The sequence below is a fragment of the Agrilus planipennis genome, unplaced genomic scaffold (assembly GCF_000699045.2).
Source record: "Agrilus planipennis isolate EAB-ADULT unplaced genomic scaffold, Apla_2.0 scaffold180, whole genome shotgun sequence".
Taxonomy (NCBI): domain Eukaryota; kingdom Metazoa; phylum Arthropoda; class Insecta; order Coleoptera; family Buprestidae; genus Agrilus; species Agrilus planipennis.
This window is the reverse complement of record NW_020442427.1, coordinates 195,979-216,362: the sequence shown is the minus strand read 5'-3', so window position 1 is coordinate 216,362 and position 20,384 is coordinate 195,979. Positions and strand designations below refer to the sequence as shown.

At 35.9% G+C, this 20,384-nt stretch overlaps 1 protein-coding gene across 3 annotated transcripts in view; it reads right to left on the bottom strand.

The window, feature by feature from the left end:
* Positions 1-20,384, bottom strand: part of LOC108740568 (gamma-aminobutyric acid type B receptor subunit 1) — a 172,165-nt gene that overhangs the window by 10,043 nt on the left and 141,738 nt on the right. For all 3 annotated transcript variants that reach the window (XM_025980234.1, XM_025980233.1, XM_025980232.1), the window contains exons 14-16: positions 8,439-8,678; positions 7,343-7,567; positions 4,409-4,546 (exon numbers count right to left, since the gene is read on the bottom strand). In XM_025980234.1, coding sequence (XP_025836019.1) covers positions 4,409-4,546; positions 7,343-7,567; positions 8,439-8,678 — 603 coding nt within the window. The remainder of the gene's footprint in view (positions 1-4,408; positions 4,547-7,342; positions 7,568-8,438; positions 8,679-20,384) is intronic.

Here is a 20,384-nt window from a genome sequence, read left to right as displayed (position 1 = left end):
AATGCTATAATTCACAAACTATTGATCCGATAGCCCTCAAATTTATAGACGCGTCTTTTGAAGGTTAGGACTAACTGAAAATCATATGGATTTAGTTCTGGTGCCGCCATCTATGTGTCAGGCCGGGGACTTTTCAATTGACCCTAGTATGTCTCCATGATCCAAAGAAATCACAGATATGTTTGGATAATGGCAGACGATCCGAGAATTGAATCGTTGTCTCCTCAAATGGTAAGCTATGAATAAACATCTAGACCATGCTACTCGATTGACTCCACTTAGGATTCAGGCACTCGTTATGGAGTGGTAGAAAATAGGAAAATAGATGACGGAGGCAGTAGAAATATTCGTGAATTGTGCAAAACTTCTTAGACGATCAGTTACTTTTGCAAATGAATATCTACATTCACATTGGCTATAAATGTTATTGAATTTGACTTCTTGGCCAAAATTATCTGTGGTAATGGTTTTAGATTCTTTACAGATTATATAGAAGAATTTGAATTACTTAATAGTAGTACAAGCAGTTATTGATGATATACAATTAATCAAAGCAGTTAGCAGCCTGTTCAAATAATATCTTGTGTTCATACAAATATCCAAATGGATAAAACCTCTACCCAAAAGCGTCTCCTTTGAAAATATATATCCGGATGGACACTCGCTTTTCCAGGTCTTTGACGATTGCATATTTTCAATTGTCCGGGAAAGAATTTTTCACGCTTCCCTTCTCGTAAAACTGCCTCGTAAAAGTTTTCCATTCAAAAGCAAAAAAGTACGAAATTCATCTTGACCGGGATAACCGGAGTATAAAATTGCAATGCACTTACACACACACATGCAGGTACGATGTTAAATGTAGTAATGTAATATACATTCGTCAAGAAGACTTCGTATGAATTTGAAATACATATGTTTGGAAATCTTTGTCCATCTCCTTGTGAGTCATAAATCTGTGGTTCGAGGGGTAAAGGAAATGCGTGATGAACATCCTAGAATAAGTTGACGACTAAACGGGCTATAGGGATAGTATATGGCTGTGACTGCGTCTAAAAGCCCGCTGACCTAAAATTTCAAGTAATTGTGGCGAAATAACTCTAATTGTTTTTTTTTGTATGTAAATATTTTTTCTAATTTTATTTCATTTCAAATATTATTTCATTTCAAGTATTATTTCAATTCTTTTCAATTTCTTATCTTGTAAATACTTTGGTTTCCTTTCAATCTAAACTCTATTGTTCTTTCAATCACTTTTACCTGGAAATCCAACTTCAACCATACCTGNTAGACCATTGCTTAGCATTCGGGAGGACGCCGGTTCGATTCCGGGTCCGTCTGCCTTGGTCCAAGTTTTTCTGTGGTTTCCTTGGATCACTTAGGCAAATGCTGAGGCAGTAATATTCCACAGATAATCTTTCATTCTTTTCTGTCTTCATTTCATCCGTCTCATCGTTCTCACCCGAACCACTACCCACCTATTCCCACGATTCCTGAAAGCAGGCTGAAGAGGGCCTTCCGACGTAGTCTAGAGGAACTGTCCGCCCATCAGCATTACTGACTGGTGGGAATGAAACACCCAAAAGTTTCTTATCTCAAGACAGTCTCTCGTCTACCGCCTCTACTACAATTTGTAAGTGTTTCTGCTTTTATCTGTATTGTTTTCATTTTTGTTATTGTTACTGTTTTGTTATCTTGTTCTTTTTGCCACATTGTTCTCGTTTGCATGTTTCATTCCCTGTGCCTTTTTGTTACTTGTGCTTTGTTATTGTTATAAATTGTTATTTGTTGTTAGTGTTTTCTTGGTACTTAAACAATTTAATACCAAAAGATACTAAATAATAGTCCAGAGGAAAGCCGTGGCTAAAATATAAATGTTATGCACCAGTAAATCGACAACTGTATCATCATCCCACTAAATTTGGGCGGATTCAACTAGTATATTAAAGTATAAGGAATCGTATCTTTTACAATGGCTTTTGCGTTTGTAGGTTGTAGCAAAGGTGATTTGCTCACTTTCTAATAAATACTGTAATACGAAAATATATTTAGACTGAGTTCAGAATAAAATTCACATTTGTCATAAATAAAATTTTGGGAAACTCGGGAGTCGTAAATAAAACTGACGTGTAATCGTATTAATTATTTTAATTTCCTTTTTTATTTTATTTTGAGAAGTGAAAAGAACCTTTCAATGTGTTTTGTGTTATACTCCGACGGACTAAATCCAGTCTTCAATTTTTCATACACCAGGGTCAAATTTTAGAAAGTTACCCCCGGTGGGTAATTGTCGAAAAGACATTTTTTATTAAGGACCATAAATAAATCTCCTGTACGTTCAAAGGCCAGTCACGGCTATAGTACAGACGTTTTATTTTTGTCCTCCGAAAAATACTAGTTTGTGTATTATAGGTACGCATATTTAAAAGAAGCAAGCGAAATTTTTGGTTTTGAAATGTAGAAATGGATGTATGATGAAAGTTGTGGTGTTATATCATATAGGTACATCACATTAACGGTTTTATCTCCATTAGGTTTAAGTTTTTAAATAATGAAGTCCATTGTGGTAATCTTTTCCTTTTCATGTAGGTATCACAAAGAATAAGCACATATTTTTATAAATCCAATAAAAAAGCCTTTGCCAATTTAACAAACGAACTTGTTTCCATTAGGATCTCGTTCGGTATGACGATGAGCTAAAGTGCCATTAAATTTAAATTTATGTACGCGACGGTAACGTTCCGCTACGAAATAAAGACTTTCATCCCATTTTCGTCTCCGAGAACGCTTTCTATCCTCTGTCTGGTTTAATTTAAATAATGCAGCCTCCTTGACGGCAATATTCCAGCAGTCAGAACCATAAGGAGTTTTATATTTGTTCGCGAGTGAGATCTCTTCCTTTGGCTGTGTGAACGCGCCACTACGTACGGGGTTGGGGTGGTAGTGTGCTGGAAGGTAATCTGCGAAGATGTGCTTTCGAATAGAACGGACTGTTGCTCACTCCTCCAAACCAGATATTATTATACATATACGCCGTTGCTTAGGTGTGTGTGTAAAGTGCATGGAAAAATGTAAAACGAGAACGAAATTCGCTGTCGCCATTCGATACATTCTTGGTGTGTTCCAAATAAGGACTTCTTCAACGTCGAACACATTCGACAACTGTAGAAATTTGTATTATTGGAATATCAACAATTTTCAAGTACATATACACAAAATTTTTGCATTATCAAATATGTATGTGCATTCATATCGAAGTGCTTTTGAAGTGAAGCTTTTTATGCACGCTTGAGCTTTGACCATTGAGAATCCAAAGTATGGAAAAGGTTGGGCGTTACAACAAAAGAGAACTTCAGATTGGAATGCATCCCCTCTGACCTACATATAAATTACTTCTCTCAAAATCTGTAGGCTCTCAATAAAATTGAAATTACATGTAATAAGATATCTCTAAGTTCGGTTCTCAATTCGCCTGGGTTAGGTGTACCAAAGAAAATCCTCCTAGAGTTGTAGATTTTGTAACAAACAATGTCTTATGCCTTCGTTAAATAAGATAGAAAAGGTAATAATGTTGGTAAATTTTGATTCTCGATTCGAAGTCGTTCTCTGTTTTATATCTAGAGCCTTTCATTCGTTAATTTTCACTATTAATTGTCTTTCTTTTGTAACTATTTCATTTCACATCCAAGTTGTGATCAAACGATGGAACTTGTTGTATCATCCAGAATCAGTAGAATTTTGAGTTTACTATACGAGCTGGAGGATTAGTTAAATAATTGAGAATCTTCTGGAATGCTCCATCTCATCGTCTCATATCAAGCCATCGTTTGATGCGTCACATCGCTAAGCATCGAGCAGTAGCGAACACAAATTCGGACATGACCGGCTCGAACTGGTGCAATCGGATTCTTCAACAACTTTTTTGTTAGAACTACACGTGTTATCGTCTTTATACGTTTAATAAATTTATGTGCGGTGTTTTGTTGGCTTCTGGCGTCTGTTTACGGAATGATTACATATTGCAGAAACAATAGCTTTTAGTGTCCATAAAAGGTGTTGTTGCTGATTCTATTGAAACTTAACTGACTGACAAAATACGTACCATAAAAAACTAATTGTGTTTACTTGCTGCTGCAGGAATAATACCATGAGTTCATGTCTAGATGAAATCAGATCAAATACAGGTAAGTCAAAAAACACTTTTTGTGTATTTGGTCATTTTTAGATATTTCCAGCAAGAGGTATTTTACTTATTGACGATAAGGGCACCTACCTTTTAATTATTAGTTAAAACTCAATGCTCCTATGGTACTATTAATTTATTAATTAACTTATAAACATAAGCCAAATGTTAAACTAATTAATCTAAAATGTTATCCAATTTTTCTCATATGACAGAGAAATATCATACCTGCGTTATAAGCCGCTGCAGCTCCTCATTTTCGGTAACTAACTTTCTATACCGTTCCTCCTCTTCCTTTGAAATTCCATTATCCGGATTATATTTACTCTCCGCTTTATCTTTCGGATGTCTTATTACTTCTATAACCTGCGAACAAACGAAGTTAATTTGATTATGGAAATGAGCCGTAAAAATAAAGAAAACATTTACATAAAGTAATTCAAAACATCCATAAAGAAAGGTAATACCGTAAAAGTTCCTTTAATGAACACACTCCCTTTTTAGGTTAACGCGTCTATAAAAATTACATCAGCAAAGAACGTGTTCTGCCTATCCTAAATGTCGATATACTTAATTATTCTCAAAAAATATTAAATCGCCTACCGCTCTTTATTTACTGCCTATCTGCAGAGCAAAAACGGTATTATTAGTGAGCATCCCATTAAAAAAATAAAAGCTGTAGGTAGAACCTATATTCCCGTAGAAAATGGGCTTCAGTTTAGTATTTGGCCTCACGCTCACCAGGAGGTGTGAATCTTCAATGGTAAGTCCAATAGTAGAGGAACACTTTGGTCTGGGTTACTGGAGTCCATAGTTCAAAAGTTGTAAGTTACATCGTTTTCCTTATCTAACGTAACATAACTTGGCCTAACCAAAAGCCAAACCAAACAGCATCAATTGAGCCCGACTCCCATGACACTTCGAACCCCCATCAAAGTGTTCCTCTGCGATTTTGGCATTCCCCATAAAGAGGGTGCCCATATACTAAACCTTTGCCATAAAATCATGTCACTCCTTAATTTTGACCATTCATCATCATCGCGCAGATATTGTGATGATGATGATGATGATGCTGACCGATGTGGTTTACAAAGCAACTAGATTTACATTTACTGCTTTTTAATACCGTTTTAAGATGATAGTTATGTCAATCATTTATAAACAAGGACTAATTACCGATGATACATTTTTAAAAGCATCTTTAATTAATTAATAAATTTTGCATCCTTCGAATTTTTTGCTTCAAAGGGAGTAAACTAATTGAACATAGAAGGACTGAGGTTTTAGTTTATTATCTGACAGACTTCTTTCGTAATGTGTTGGAATGGTATAATAGAATCTTTTGAAATGACATCTCGGCAGGTGCTCGTTTCTTAAAAGAGCTTTTAGTCCTCTTAGTCCTCTAATGTAATCACTTTCGCCTTCCAAGTACATTTCATATTCGTAATTTAGGTAGCGTAGCTTACTGGTGAAATTGCCAAAAAATCTCATTCCATGTTCATCTTACCACGAGGATTATTTCTGTTGAAGACAAAAAAGGATAATAATGATAATGTGTCCGTAGTCGTAAACTCACTGAGGATTTTCATTGACAAAATCATACTTTTTAATAAGTCAATTACAAAATCTACTTTTGTTGATTGTTGTGTAACAGGACAATTGAAAAGTCCCCGGCCTAAAATAGTAAAACACATTTTTTTTTGCAAAATTCGTTTTTTTTATTCAACATAATTCCCTTCAAGGGTGATACACTGATTATAGCGATCCTCCAACTTTTCGATCACCTCTTCATTCGACGAAATTTTTTTCCCAATGAGCATTCTTTTGAGATCTGAGAACAGGAAGTAGTCGCTGGGGCCAGATCTGGAGAATACGGTGGATGCGGAAGCCCAATCCATGAATTTTTGCCATCGTTTTCACTGACTTGTGAGACGGTGCATTGTCTTGGTGAAGCAGGACTTTCTTTTTCTGCAAATGCGGTCGTTTCTCGGCGATTTCGTCCTTCAAACGGTCCAATAACGCTATGTAATAGTCGCTGTTGATGGTCCTTCCTTTTTCAAGGTAGTCAATGAAAATTATTCCACGCGCATCCCAAAATACAGACGCCATAACCTTGCCAGCCGACTGTTGCGTTTTTGCACGCTTTGGAGCGGGTTCATCGTGTGCAGTCCACTCCGATGACTGTCGATTGGACTTCGGAGTGAAATGATGGAGCCATGTTTCATCCATTGTCACATATCGACGCAAAAACTCGGGTTTATTACGCGTGATCATCTTCAAACACTGCTCTGAATCATCAACTCGTCGTTGTTTTTGGTCAAAAGTGAGCTCGCGCGGCACCCACTTTGCACAGAGCTTTCTCATACCCAAATATTCGTGAATGATGTGATGTATACGTTCCGTTGATATCTGTAGAGTGTCTGCTATTTCATTCAATTTCAATTTACGGTCATTCAAAATCATTTTGTGGATTTTTTTAATGTTTTCGTCCGTAACAGCCTCTTTTGGGCGTCCACTGCGTTCACCGTCTTCGGTGCTCATTTCACCACGTCTAAACTTAGCATACCAATCCTTGATGGTTGATTTTCCTGGGGCAGTGTCCGGAAATTCGTTATCAAGCCAAGTTTTTGCTTCAACTGTATTTTTTCCCTTCAAAAAGCAATATTTTATCAACACGCGAAATTCCTTTTTATCCATTTTTTTCACAATAACAAAAGTTGCTTCACTAAAAATGCTATAATTCACAAACTAATGATCCGACAGCCGTCAAATTTATAGACGCGTCTTTTGAAGGTTAGGACTAACTGAAAATCGTATGGATTTAGTTCTGGTGCCGCTATCTATGTGTCAGGCCGGGGACTTTTCAATTGACCCTAGTATATCTAAAGGCTAAAAATGACGAAATAAATCAAAAGAAAACGTGTGCTTAGTATCCAGGACTGAAGAGAGTACTTCTTATACCAAATTAATTGAATAAAGTAAAAATTGCATTTTTTTCATCAGTTTATAGACATGAGCGCTATACTGATGTCGTACTCCGCGTCTGCCATTCATGGAACGTACCAGGAATGGGCTGGGGATGTTTTGATTCAACGCAACCCTGGTGCACTGTAGCTCCAAAAAGCAAAGAGATTATACATATTTGACTGACCAGATACTTACTTTAGGTACAAAAATAAGGGCCATGCTGAGGAAGCAGCAAAACGTGATCGAAAGGGCTACGAAGGCATAACTGGCATCTTGCTGACTGCTGATTACCAGTGTTACGGGGGCTGTAATTAAACACAGGACGACCACGTTGTATATACTCATTCCCACGTATCGGGAATCGTTGATTTGTTTTACTTTTAATGACCTAGTTTCGTATGCTAAAAATAAACCGAATACCTAAAAGAAAGCAAATGAAAAATTTAAATTGAAAAATATTGATGATGAGTGTAGAGTACATAAATGATGATATGCAATATTTCATCCCATTGGACTAAAGAATATTAGGCTAAGGCTCCAGTTATTATATTAGATAATAAATCACTATTTTCAAAGGAATTGGTAGATATTGAAGGCAAATAGTTATTTAGGAAAGTAGCTTCTTGTTATGCTATGTTATGTTCGTTCTGCCTGGCTGATGGAATCGTTTCATCCAAAGCTTCATTACCGTTGGAAATTGTCAGAAATCATATACTGTTTTTGTAAACTAATAAGTAATTTGATGCCAAAGTCCTCTACAATTTTTATTTGAAATTGTACATTCAGTTTTCGCGTGAGTGTATCACATTGCCTTCTTGTTAGTGTTAATGCTCTGTCGTCTTCCTTCTGGAGTGGACACAAACATTTCTAATTCACGTTTAGATAAATTTCTGATTAAGAATATAATCGCAAATTGGTTCAAGCTTTCGCGATGTTGATTGATGTAATTGGTAATTGTCGACTCACGTGGACGTCATTTTCAGCAGTTTTTCTTCTCATGGTGCTCGCTGAAAATCTTCGACTGAGAGGAGCAATTCCTGAAAATGCTGTACACGAGAGTCGATGAAACGTTGGTGTCAGGAAGCTTTAATCAACAACGACTAGAAGGTTCTTATTATTCGTAATGGAGATCCAACATGTTCATTTAAATTAATCGCCCTGTACATCAGATTTCTAAAAAAGTTTGCATTCTGAGGAAGTCCCTTAAAGACAGCCTCCCTATTCAATATCAGTCCCATTTATACTACCAGCATGGATATATAAAATGGAGGAGGCAGTAATGTTGACTTACTAAAATCAGTCCTTTATAACCGTACATGACTCCTAGCCATACGGTATTGTTTTGGCTTTCGCAGTGCTCGAGTTCGGGTCGGATCTTGGAATCGTCGGCCGACGACTCCGGTTCCTCGAAAGAGAACAGCTCGATACGACGCTGAAGTGGATCGTAAATCTGCCACGCAAGCAGAATAACGAAATCGATAACCAACAGTCCCGATATCATCGAGTATAACTTCCACGGCTGCACTTTTTTCTGGAACAAAATTAAAAAGGCCGCGTTTACTCAATTGGATTGGGACTCGGATAACTCAAATCAGAATAAAAGAGAGAAGTTAAATGATGTTAATCGAATAAAAACAAAACAGAAATAAACGGACTGCTTCTTTCGGCCGATTAATTTTTCTTATATTCTTTACGATCCAAAAGGACTTGCACCCACTTGAAATTGAAATTCGAATAATAGACTATTGGAAAATATTATCAATCCATCGTCATTTAATTTCAGGAACTATTAATAAGTGAAAAAAACAATTCTAGTGAAAAGTAACAAAAGTAAATCTAAAATATAATATCAAGATCAAAATCAAGCACAAATTGTTTCACAAATTAATTAGTCATCTTTATGAGTACTACATATTACCTTATTAGAAAGTTCCACCTGCTATAACCGTACCTAAGCTCTTAACACATAGCATTCGAGAAAACACCATAACCTAACCTAAAGCCCAAATACTCATCCACATACTTAAAGTCGTATCGATTTGGCTTTTCTGACTACGTCTTCAAAATTTCAAAGTTTTAGTTAAATGACAAGTGGTTTGGGTTGTGGGATATTTTACTTTACTTACTGACACAATATGACTCTGTCATGATGATTGAATAGGGAAAAAATCGAATAAAGATCTAACCGATTTGACACGTTTACGTAATTGGCTCTTAACTATGTAGAGTTGTTTTTAATCGTTCTGTTACGTGTGGCAGGTCTTAACTGAATTGGCAAGAAATTTCTATTCAATTTATTTAATCAATTCCCATTTGGATGATTAAAATGAATGCAGATCGGTCAACCTGTCCATTCAAACGTTCCATGTAAATCTGTAACATCCAACGGAACTGCAATGGCAGGTAATTACCAGTTCGGCCAAGCAGAATAATTACTGTCAGTACCGATCGATTTTCACATGTAAAACTTCACACACGCATGCTTTCCATTGTTTTCGTAACATATCCCTTATATATGCAGTTAAAATTATTGAGAAATCTTTGAATTTATTCTGAACGACGTAAGATTTTAAAACCCATCAGAATACTCATAATTCTACATTTAGCTTCGATGTGCATTATACAATAACAAATTCTAATACGTATATTCTGTGTTAGGAAACAGAAATACTATCTATTGTAGTGAAGTATTTCTATTTTGGGATTTCAACTCATTAATAACGTACTGGAATATTGTTTAACTATTGATAGACATCAAAACTAGTGTTCGTTATAGTTAATGATACTCTAATTAGAATACCCCAATGCACCTCTGAAGCTACAGCAAAGTTAGAGCGTGCAATGAACTTCTTAGTTTTGAATGTTTGTTCTTTGTTTGATGGTGTTTGAGTGCTAGTCATTTCGGAGACAACATAAATCGGAGAGCTATGAGGTGACAGGTGCCTAAATTCTATTGGCATACGTGTAATTGCAGTTTTGCAGCTTGTCAAACTTATCACTGTTTGGGCGCCACCCATCTTCACCCGAAAGGCCTCACACTTCTACGCCTTCTATGCCTTTTTAGTATTTCTATACCATCTTATATTAGGTATCTGCTAGGGTAAAAATAAAAACGACGCAACTTTTTTTTTTTAATTGTTAGACGACAGATTTTAAGACCGATATAAGGTATTAGTAATAGCACAAACTGCCAGTGCTATTTACCACTTAGGACTTATCACGGAATGGTTCTGTCTTTGTTATGAGCAGGGCATGCAAATGATTTCTTTTGGCACACTTGATTCCATGAATCCACAATTGGACTAAATAAACAGCTCGAAAGTGCTTTGCATTATTTATTTTACAGAAGGAGAAGGTTAGAAGCGTTCGAAATGTGGTATTACAGGAGGATGTTGAGAATACCGTCATTAGAGAAGGTTAGAAATGTGGAGGATCTAGATAGAGTAGGAGAATAGAGGGCACTAAGGAAGTTAATAGGAAATTGACGAGATAGGTTGGTAGGACACTTATTCAGACATGAAAGACTAGTTACAGGCATATTGGAAGCAGAAACCGGAGTTAAGAGGAGTAGAGGTAGATCTAGATTAGAGTATTGTTCACAAATATTTAAGGATGTGGGATGTTCTAGTTTTAGGAAAATGCGAAGATTAACTCAGGATAGGAAACAGTGGAGGTGCGTGTCCAATCAGATGTAGGTCGACACTATAATGATGAGATGTTTTGAGTGAGATTTCTGGAATCTGTAATGAGTAGCATCAACCGGTAAAGAAAATTTGTCTCAAAGAGGAATTTAAGGTTGTTCTACCTCTGAAATGATTTTTAAAAGTTTTACTTCAGAAAAGATTTTGATGAAATAAATTAGGGAATTAACAAAAACCGAAGTAATTGTATTACCTTGAGAAGTCGTTGACTTACTGTGCTATTCAGATTGCTGTAGAAGTTTGTCCGGCTTCCAGCTAGCACAAAGTTTCGATTTTAATGCGGGTTAAGCAGAGATTTCTAATAAGAAAGTTTAAGTCGTTAGAAGAATCTGCAATAATTCCCCAAATTGATGCAAATGATGTTTAAATTTAATTACACCCGAAGGACGAGAGCTCTTCACGTTTAGTATCAGTTTAAGTATTCAATTAACCAACAGAAGTAACATGAATTTGCATAAACTCTGGCAGTCGTTATGAATAATTTGAATTTTAAATTGACAAAGAGAAAAATTAATATTACTTTTAGAAAAATGAAAATAGGATTTTTATAAATTTTATATTATAATAGGAAGATTTTTAATTTACATGCTTCACAAACATAATTTTTCGTGGGTTCCCACGAAAAAGAAAAACAAATTATGTTCGTGAAGCATGTAAATTAAAAATTAAAAATAATCTTGCACAACGACAACCTTTTTCAAAAAGTCCTAATTTTTATAACACAATTGAAAGCCTCAAAAGTAATTAAGAAAAATTGGTCTGAGCACATTTTGGTCGGTGCTAATACGACTAACTTCCCATTAGATAATACAGTTATTGTAAAGTACATTCGTTTCTAAAGTTTGAAAAAAACGCGGCACAATAATAAATAACAAACAATGTTTGAGAGTTCGTCATTTTATAAACCCATAAGAAACAGTATTTCGTCTGAGAAAACCGAATTGATAGAGTACTTGCATCAGTCAATTGGTAAATACTATTTTTTATTGTTTATCGATTGTTTATAACAATTCATTTTGTTATAAACAAATTTTTATTATAATATGTTATTATAATATGTTATTCCCTGTCTTGAATAATGATATTTCGTTATTATTGATTCCGTAACTTCATTGTTGTGATTAGATTAGAACGTATTTTAATTAAATTGTTTGTAATTAATTCGTTTTNATGTCACCTATAAAAAAAAAAAAACAGAATTCCAGGAGCAGCCTAATATAATTCCAACTACTTTTCAGGGCAGTCAAAACAAATTATCCGCTCTTAATTAGAATAAAATTATAGCATTGACTGTAATAAAATAAAAGTATTGAAGTTTCATGAACAAAAATGAAAGACTTCAATAGTTCTTTTTTTAAATTTTGTTTGGGGCAGTCTACACGCATTACATACCTGCCAAAATATTATTCTTCTGTGATATATAAAAGGGAGTCTACTCCCGTTTAATGAATAAATAATAATAATAAATTGAAAATTAAGAGGAATACTCACCCCTAATTACCACAAATAATTTTATTTGAGCGGACACGTGTTTCGCTCGCTTCATATGTGGGCATTATCAACGCGAGACTGGTTCTGGGTAATCCCACATTACCCTGTTTATATTGTTTACCTAAGATCCATAAGTCCGGTAAATCGATGAGACCAATAGTTTCAGATATCAACTCACCGATTTACTTTCTTTCAAAATTTTTAACAAAGGAATTCAGCTCTTTACCTGTTCCTTTTGATTCATTTTAAATTGAAAACTCATTAAAAGTCATTAATAAGATTACAAATATAACATTAGAACCAGGTGAAGTCTTGATTTCCTTTGACGTTTGTTCTTTATTTCCTAGTGTTCCTATCCCTGAGTCTTTGAAATATTTGGAAACACATTTAATCAATAATAACATCAATGAAGATAAAATGGAAGAGTTTTTAAGATTAACTTCATTTTGCATGGATAATACATTCTTCCATAATAGGAAGACTACAACAATATTTTGTATTTTATATCCATAAATATTAGGTATATGAAACTAATTTCCCTTTCAAATCCCTTTTTCTGTATCTTCCCTAAAGTTGAACAGGTCCTTCCTCTCTTCGTTCCGGTTTTGTACTAAAGTAGACCCACAAAAGTTTTTTGTTTGGCTGATTCGACAGCCGTATTTTATCACTTTGTACTTTCTTCTACTTTATACAATATTTAGATGCATCCCGAATGTCAAAGTAATTAATATTTAAAAATTAGAACAGTTAATCAACAGGAATCCTAAATCTAATAAAATGCAATTTTTTTGTTTACTTTACATTCTTGAACAGTCATTGTTTCAATATCAAGAATGATTGGTTGTCTCTAATTTGCAGTTCTAGATATTCACTTTTGGAAATCGCTCGAGAATTAGAAGATCGAGCTTTTCTTGCATGCATATAAATAGCTCCTTACAGGATCTACTAAAGGCCTAAAATTAAAAGTTAGGTAGATTATACCATTGTTGTACCTTGCCATGTTTACTACTAAATTCTCGAATTCATTCAAGGTACAAGGAATAGTTCCTTTGTGAGATTAGTTTGACTGTGCTTTTGCCGTGTTAAACCAAAGGCAAACAATTAATCTAAGACTAATTAACTAGTCCTTGAGACCCCTGGTTAAATTACTGAAGGATCTATTTGCTGTGTAAATTATATGAGCTCGTCCGAAACTGTGTGGACTACGGAAAGTTCACTAACTCTGAATATAAATAGTGGATGAAGAATCTGAAAGGTATAATGAATCCTTAAGTGACTTAATAACTTACATACAAATTTAGACATCTTTTAGAAGTGAGTTAATTTAATACGAAGTATTATTCTGAAAATTCATTTCTGAATTTTTACTCACTACAAACTACCTCAAATTAATGAGGGAAAAATTGTTGTTGTTGTCACACCCCCGCCGGGAATCGAACCCGGGACCTTTGGCTTTACGCACCAATGTTCTCACCAACTAAGCTACGAGAGATGACAACAGCAACAACGACAAACCGTACTTATTAGGTCACAAATCCGTCGAACTAATGTGAATATATAGTGAATATACAATACTATGATTAAGCATACATACAATTTAGACATCTTTTAGAAGTGAGTTAATTTAATACGAAATATTATTCTGAAAATTAATTTCTGAATTTTTAGCCACTACAAACTATCTTACATTAGTGAGGGAAAAATTGTTGCTAGCGTCAAACCCCCGCCGGGAATCGAACCTGGGACCTTAGTTGGTGCGTTCAGCCAAAGGTCCCGGGTTCGATTCCCGGCGGGGGTGTGACAACAGCAACAATTTTTCCCTCATTAATTTGAGGTAGTTTGTAGTGGGTAAAAGTTCAGAAATTAATTTTCAGAATAATATTCGTATGACTTAATAAGTTTCAATTTTTAAAGAAGTAATTAATCACATCTAATTCACAAGAGAATAGAATACCGTTCTTTGCTTCAATTAAACGGAAGAGCTCCGAACTTTTTGTGTTAAGTTTGTAATCAAAAATTGATTACTACGCTGTACGTGTAGATATTACATAGAGAATAAGTGCCTACATGAACATGAATATTATTTTGTCGTTAACTCTGTTTGTGCTTTTACTCAACGTTCACCCATTTCATTTCGTAGTGGCAAATAGAAAGACCACTCCAGTTGTTTTTGGCATATTTCAGGAAAAATATTGTCAAACAACGGGTTGACGGTTTAATCTCGCATATTTTGCGGCTTATAAATCGAAATTGGGGACCACAAGGGTGAAGCAATTCTTTTTTTTTTATTAAAAGAGAAAATATAAAGACGATGGTTTCGGTCTTCCCAGTTTTTGTTTTCCAGGCAATTTGCACGAACAAATTATGCAAATCCAATAGAAGTTCGTAGCGGAAAAAGTTTTTGGAGAAAATAAGCATTCGGCTAATTTATCTTTCTCTCTCTCTCTCTTCGTACAGGAAAGAGAGACCGATAAATTCAACGTTCGGACTCGATTGCCAAACAAATTTAGCCGATTGGAATTTTCAGGCATCAGCTTTCTATCCAAATATTCGTTTCCATCGCACTCCAGACCTTATAAATAGCTAAGGTAAAGTTTGAAACAACGAGTGTTCTTAGAACGAACGTTCTAAAACTAACTTTTCCTAACTTTCATGAACTTCTTATTTGCCGGGTGAAGAATTGCACATGTATCTCTAACTTTTTGAAAAGATAAAGTAAATAACAATAATGGGCGTTCACGCGGAATTTATCAGTACAACAATTTATAACAATCGTAGGAATTTGGAAAAGCAGCACTTATTATCTACTTCATCAATAGTATTTACTGAAAGACAATTACAATATTAAATTTAAAAGTCTATTCATCAATATTGCGAAGGCAAGGTCTATAAGATTCGAATGATGGAAAAAGTTTGCAAAGGGAGATCAACAAGAGGTAGAATTAGAATTTTATTTCGAAAACATAGATGATGGTGTAATGAAGAAGGAAAGAGAATATTAACAACTGACGATGTAATATGAAGTGAGTCTGGATCAAGCAGAACCAGGTCAGAGAAGTAAAAGTTATCTTAAGAGTCGAGATTCTTAAGGAAGAAGAAAGGCAAGAAACGACAAATTTAATTTGTCTAATTTTTTTGATCAATCTAATTAGGCTTTCAGAAATTTTGTCACAATTTCAACAATGTGTAGGATTTTTCTTGGAATGTGGTGTTTTCAAAACATCTTTTTATTTTCATGGTGTTGGGTAAGCAGCTAAAGCAAAGTTTGATCCAAAGAATGTTCCTCGAAAGAACGTGCTCAATCTAACTTCTCATAACTTCCGTGAACTCCTATTTACCAGGTGAAAGATCGCACACGCGACTTGAAACTTTGTACTAGATCTTAACTTAAACAGCAACATATGAAGTACAACAAAACAAAATTCTGTCACCTCTACGTATATTATCAACAAAGTTATTTTAAGTAAGTAATCCTCAACGTGCCCAGATCATCTAACTGAGGGTGCAGGCTCTTTCATTGATCATATGAAATTCCTCACAATTCTTCCAATTTTTATATATATATTAATAGCAACATTATGATGTTATATTAATTTTGCATCACCAGTAGCTCGAGAACGAGATATTCTTTCTCGATTTCTTTATCTTAATATTGTCTCGTACCTCATATGAGCATATTGTTCACTCTTGCTTCAGCCCCACTTAAAGTCGCAGTCAATCAATTCGACAAATAAAATTAAAGATAAAGGTTTCCAGGGCAAGGCAAGACAGGGCAGTAGTCCTTATTCTAGTAAGGGATGTAGTCAAGATCGTGAGCAAGCGATTTTGACGATTTAAGTTTCTCGACTTCTTCATCTTGATATTGTCTTGTACCTCACATGAGCATATTGTTCACTCTTGCTGCAGCAATACTCAAAATCAGAGTCAGCCAATTCGACAAAAAAAAAATAAAAGGTAAAGGTTTCCAGGGCAAGGCAAGACAGGGCAGTAGTCCTTATTCTAGTAAGGGATGTAGTCAAGATCCTGAGCAGGTGATTTTGACAATTTAAGTTTTTCGACTTCTTCATCTTGATATTGTCTTGTACCTCACATGAGCATATTGTTCACTCTTGCTGCAGCAATACTCAAAATCAGAGTCAGCCAATTCGACAAAAAAAAAATAAAAGGTAAAGGTTTCCAGGGCAAGGCAAGACAGGGCAGTAGTCCTTATTCTAGTAAGGGATGTAGTCAAGATCCTGAGCAGGTGATTTTGACAATTTAAGTTTTTCGACTTCTTCATCTTGATATTGTCTTGTACCTCACATGAGCATATTGTTCACTCTTGCTGCAGCAATACTCAAAATCAGAGTCAGCCAATTCGACAAAAAAAAAATAAAAGGTAAAGGTTTCCAGGGCAAGGCAAGACAGGGCAGTAGTCCTTATTCTAGTAAGGGATGTAGTCAAGATCCTGAGCAGGTGATTTTGACAATTTAAGTTTTTCGACTTCTTCATCTTGATATTGTCTTGTACCTCACATGAGCATATTGTTCACTCTTGCTGCAGCAATACTCAAAATCAGAGTCAGCCAATTCGACAAAAAAAAAATAAAAGGTAAAGGTTTCCAGGGCAAGGCAAGACAGGGCAGTAGTCCTTATTCTAGTAAGGGATGTAGTCAAGATCCTGAGCAGGTGATTTTGACAATTTAAGTTTTTCGACTTCTTCATCTTGATATTGTCTTGTACCTCACATGAGCATATTGTTCACTCTTGCTGCAGCAATACTCAAAATCAGAGTCAGCCAATTCGACAAAAAAAAAATAAAAGGTAAAGGTTTCCAGGGCAAGGCAAGACAGGGCAGTAGTCCTTATTCTAGTAAGGGATGTAGTCAAGATCCTGAGCAGGTGATTTTGACAATTTAAGTTTTTCGACTTCTTCATCTTGATATTGTCTTGTACCTCACATGAGCATATTGTTCACTCTTGCTGCAGCAATACTCAAAATCAGAGTCAGCCAATTCGACAAAAAAAAAATAAAAGGTAAAGGTTTCCAGGGCAAGGCAAGACAGGGCAGTAGTCCTTATTCTAGTAAGGGATGTAGTCAAGATCCTGAGCAGGTGATTTTGACAATTTAAGTTTTTCGACTTCTTCATCTTGATATTGTCTTGTACCTCACATGAGCATATTGTTCACTCTTGCTGCAGCAATACTCAAAATCAGAGTCAGCCAATTCGACAAAAAAAAAATAAAAGGTAAAGGTTTCCAGGGCAAGGCAAGACAGGGCAGTAGTCCTTATTCTAGTAAGGGATGTAGTCAAGATCCTGAGCAGGTGATTTTGACAATTTAAGTTTTTCGACTTCTTCATCTTGATATTGTCTTGTACCTCACATGAGCATATTGTTCACTCTTGCTGCAGCAATACTCAAAATCAGAGTCAGCCAATTCGACAAAAAAAAAATAAAAGGTAAAGGTTTCCAGGGCAAGGCAAGACAGGGCAGTAGTCCTTATTCTAGTAAGGGATGTAGTCAAGATCCTGAGCAGGTGATTTTGACAATTTAAGTTTTTCGACTTCTTCATCTTGATATTGTCTTGTACCTCACATGAGCATATTGTTCACTCTTGCTGCAGCAATACTCAAAATCAGAGTCAGCCAATTCGACAAAAAAAAAATAAAAGGTAAAGGTTTCCAGGGCAAGGCAAGACAGGGCAGTAGTCCTTATTCTAGTAAGGGATGTAGTCAAGATCCTGAGCAGGTGATTTTGACAATTTAAGTTTTTCGACTTCTTCATCTTGATATTGTCTTGTACCTCACATGAGCATATTGTTCACTCTTGCTGCAGCAATACTCAAAATCAGAGTCAGCCAATTCGACAAAAAAAAAATAAAAGGTAAAGGTTTCCAGGGCAAGGCAAGACAGGGCAGTAGTCCTTATTCTAGTAAGGGATGTAGTCAAGATCCTGAGCAGGTGATTTTGACAATTTAAGTTTTTCGACTTCTTCATCTTGATATTGTCTTGTACCTCACATGAGCATATTGTTCACTCTTGCTGCAGCAATACTCAAAATCAGAGTCAGCCAATTCGACAAAAAAAAAATAAAAGGTAAAGGTTTCCAGGGCAAGGCAAGACAGGGCAGTAGTCCTTATTCTAGTAAGGGATGTAGTCAAGATCCTGAGCAGGTGATTTTGACAATTTAAGTTTCTCGACTTCTTCATCTTGATATTGTCTTGTACCTCATATGAGCATATTGTTCACTCTTGCTTCAGCCCCACATAAAGTCGCAGTCAATCAATTCGACAAAAAAAATTAAAGGCAAAAGTCTCCAGAGCAAGACAAGACAGGGCAGTAGCCCTTATTCTAGAAAGGAATGTGGTCAGATCCTGAGCAGGTGATTTTGACAATTTAAGTTTTTCGACTTCTTCATCTTGATGTTGTCTTGTACCTCACATGAGCATATTGTTCACTCTTGCTGCAGCAATACTCAAAATCAGAGTCAGCCAATTCGACAAAAAAAAATTAAAGGTAAAAGTTTCCAGGGCAAGGCAAGACAGGGCAGTAGTCCTTATTCTAGAAGGGGATGTAGTCAAGATCGTGAGCAAGCGATTTTGACGATTTAAGTTTCTCGACTTCTTCATCTTGATATTGTCTTGTACCTCATATGAGCATATTGTTCACTCTTGCTGCAGCTCTACTGAATGTTACAGTCAGCCAATTCGACAAAGAAAATAAAGGCAAAGATTTCCAGGGCAAGACAAGACAGGGCAGTAGTCCTTATTCTAGAAAGAGATGTGGTCAAGATCCTAAGCAACCGATTTTGACAATTTAGGTTTCTCGACTTCTTCATTTTGATATTGTCTTGTATCTCATAAGAGCATATTGTATTGGTTTTCAAGACCAATATGCATTCTTGACTCTTGCGGCAGCCTTCCTCAATGTCACAATCAGCCAATTATAATCTATCATAACAAAGCATTTGACAAACAGAAAAATCAAGGCAATGACTTCAGGACAAAACAAGACAGAACGAGATCGATATACTCTACACATTTGCGGCGGTCCTTGTTCTAGATTTTGCACGTATTGGATTTCTGACTAATTTTTTTGAAATGAGGGTCTCTGTTATTGGTGTAGTCTGTACTATATCGTTAATAAACCTTGGTTCATTAGTTCATATTCAGTTTAAAAGTCAAGTTTTCTTTCGGAAAGTAATTTAACTTTTCAAGGCGAGGTAGGACACGTAATACCCACCAAAGTATCTAATTCGTGCGGGGAACCAGTCATTTAAGTGAACGCCAGACAAGGGACTTGTTGCGAAACTTTTCAATCTAGTTTAAGTCCCTTGTTAAACCCTGTAGTTGTGCATCTTCTTTTCACCTTATTTCGAAGTTTTAATGACCAAGCCGCTTAATAACTTCATAACCGATCCTTACCTTCCAGGCTTCCAGCAAGGTAACTGTTTAAAAATACATCCAGTGGTTGCACTTTAACTGATTAAGCGCGACACCGAAATCTAATTTCACGATCAAGTTGAAAAGTTTTGCAAGCAAAAGTTTAGATGGATGATGTTTGCACTAGTAGATTAAAGAATAAAGCACGGATAATAAATTAAAAGAAACTGGAAAAGAAAATATCACAAATGGCGTGGTGAGCGCCATCTGTAGTACGATGCTACATTTGAGGATTACGTGTGCTCCAACAAGGTCCATTTAAATATATGGATGTCTACTTGCTGAAACGAATCCCGGCGTAGCTCACCTCAACGTGATAGGCACGTTACCATAATCGAACAAAATAATTCGAATTGGTCTGTATTCCGTCGAAACTGCCAGACGCGGATCGCGATCTCGATCTTTTTGGATCTCATCAGCGCGTCGCAGGCAACTCCGACAGAACACAGAACGTAATCCTCAAATGTAGCATCGTACTACAGATGGCGCTCACCACGCCATTTGTGGTATTTTCTAAAACGCGCTGTTAAGACAGCAGGTAAAGGTTGGTCTGTGTTCTGTCGGAGCTGCCTGCGACGCGCTGATGAGATCCAAAAAGATCGAAATCGCGATCCGCGTCTGGCAG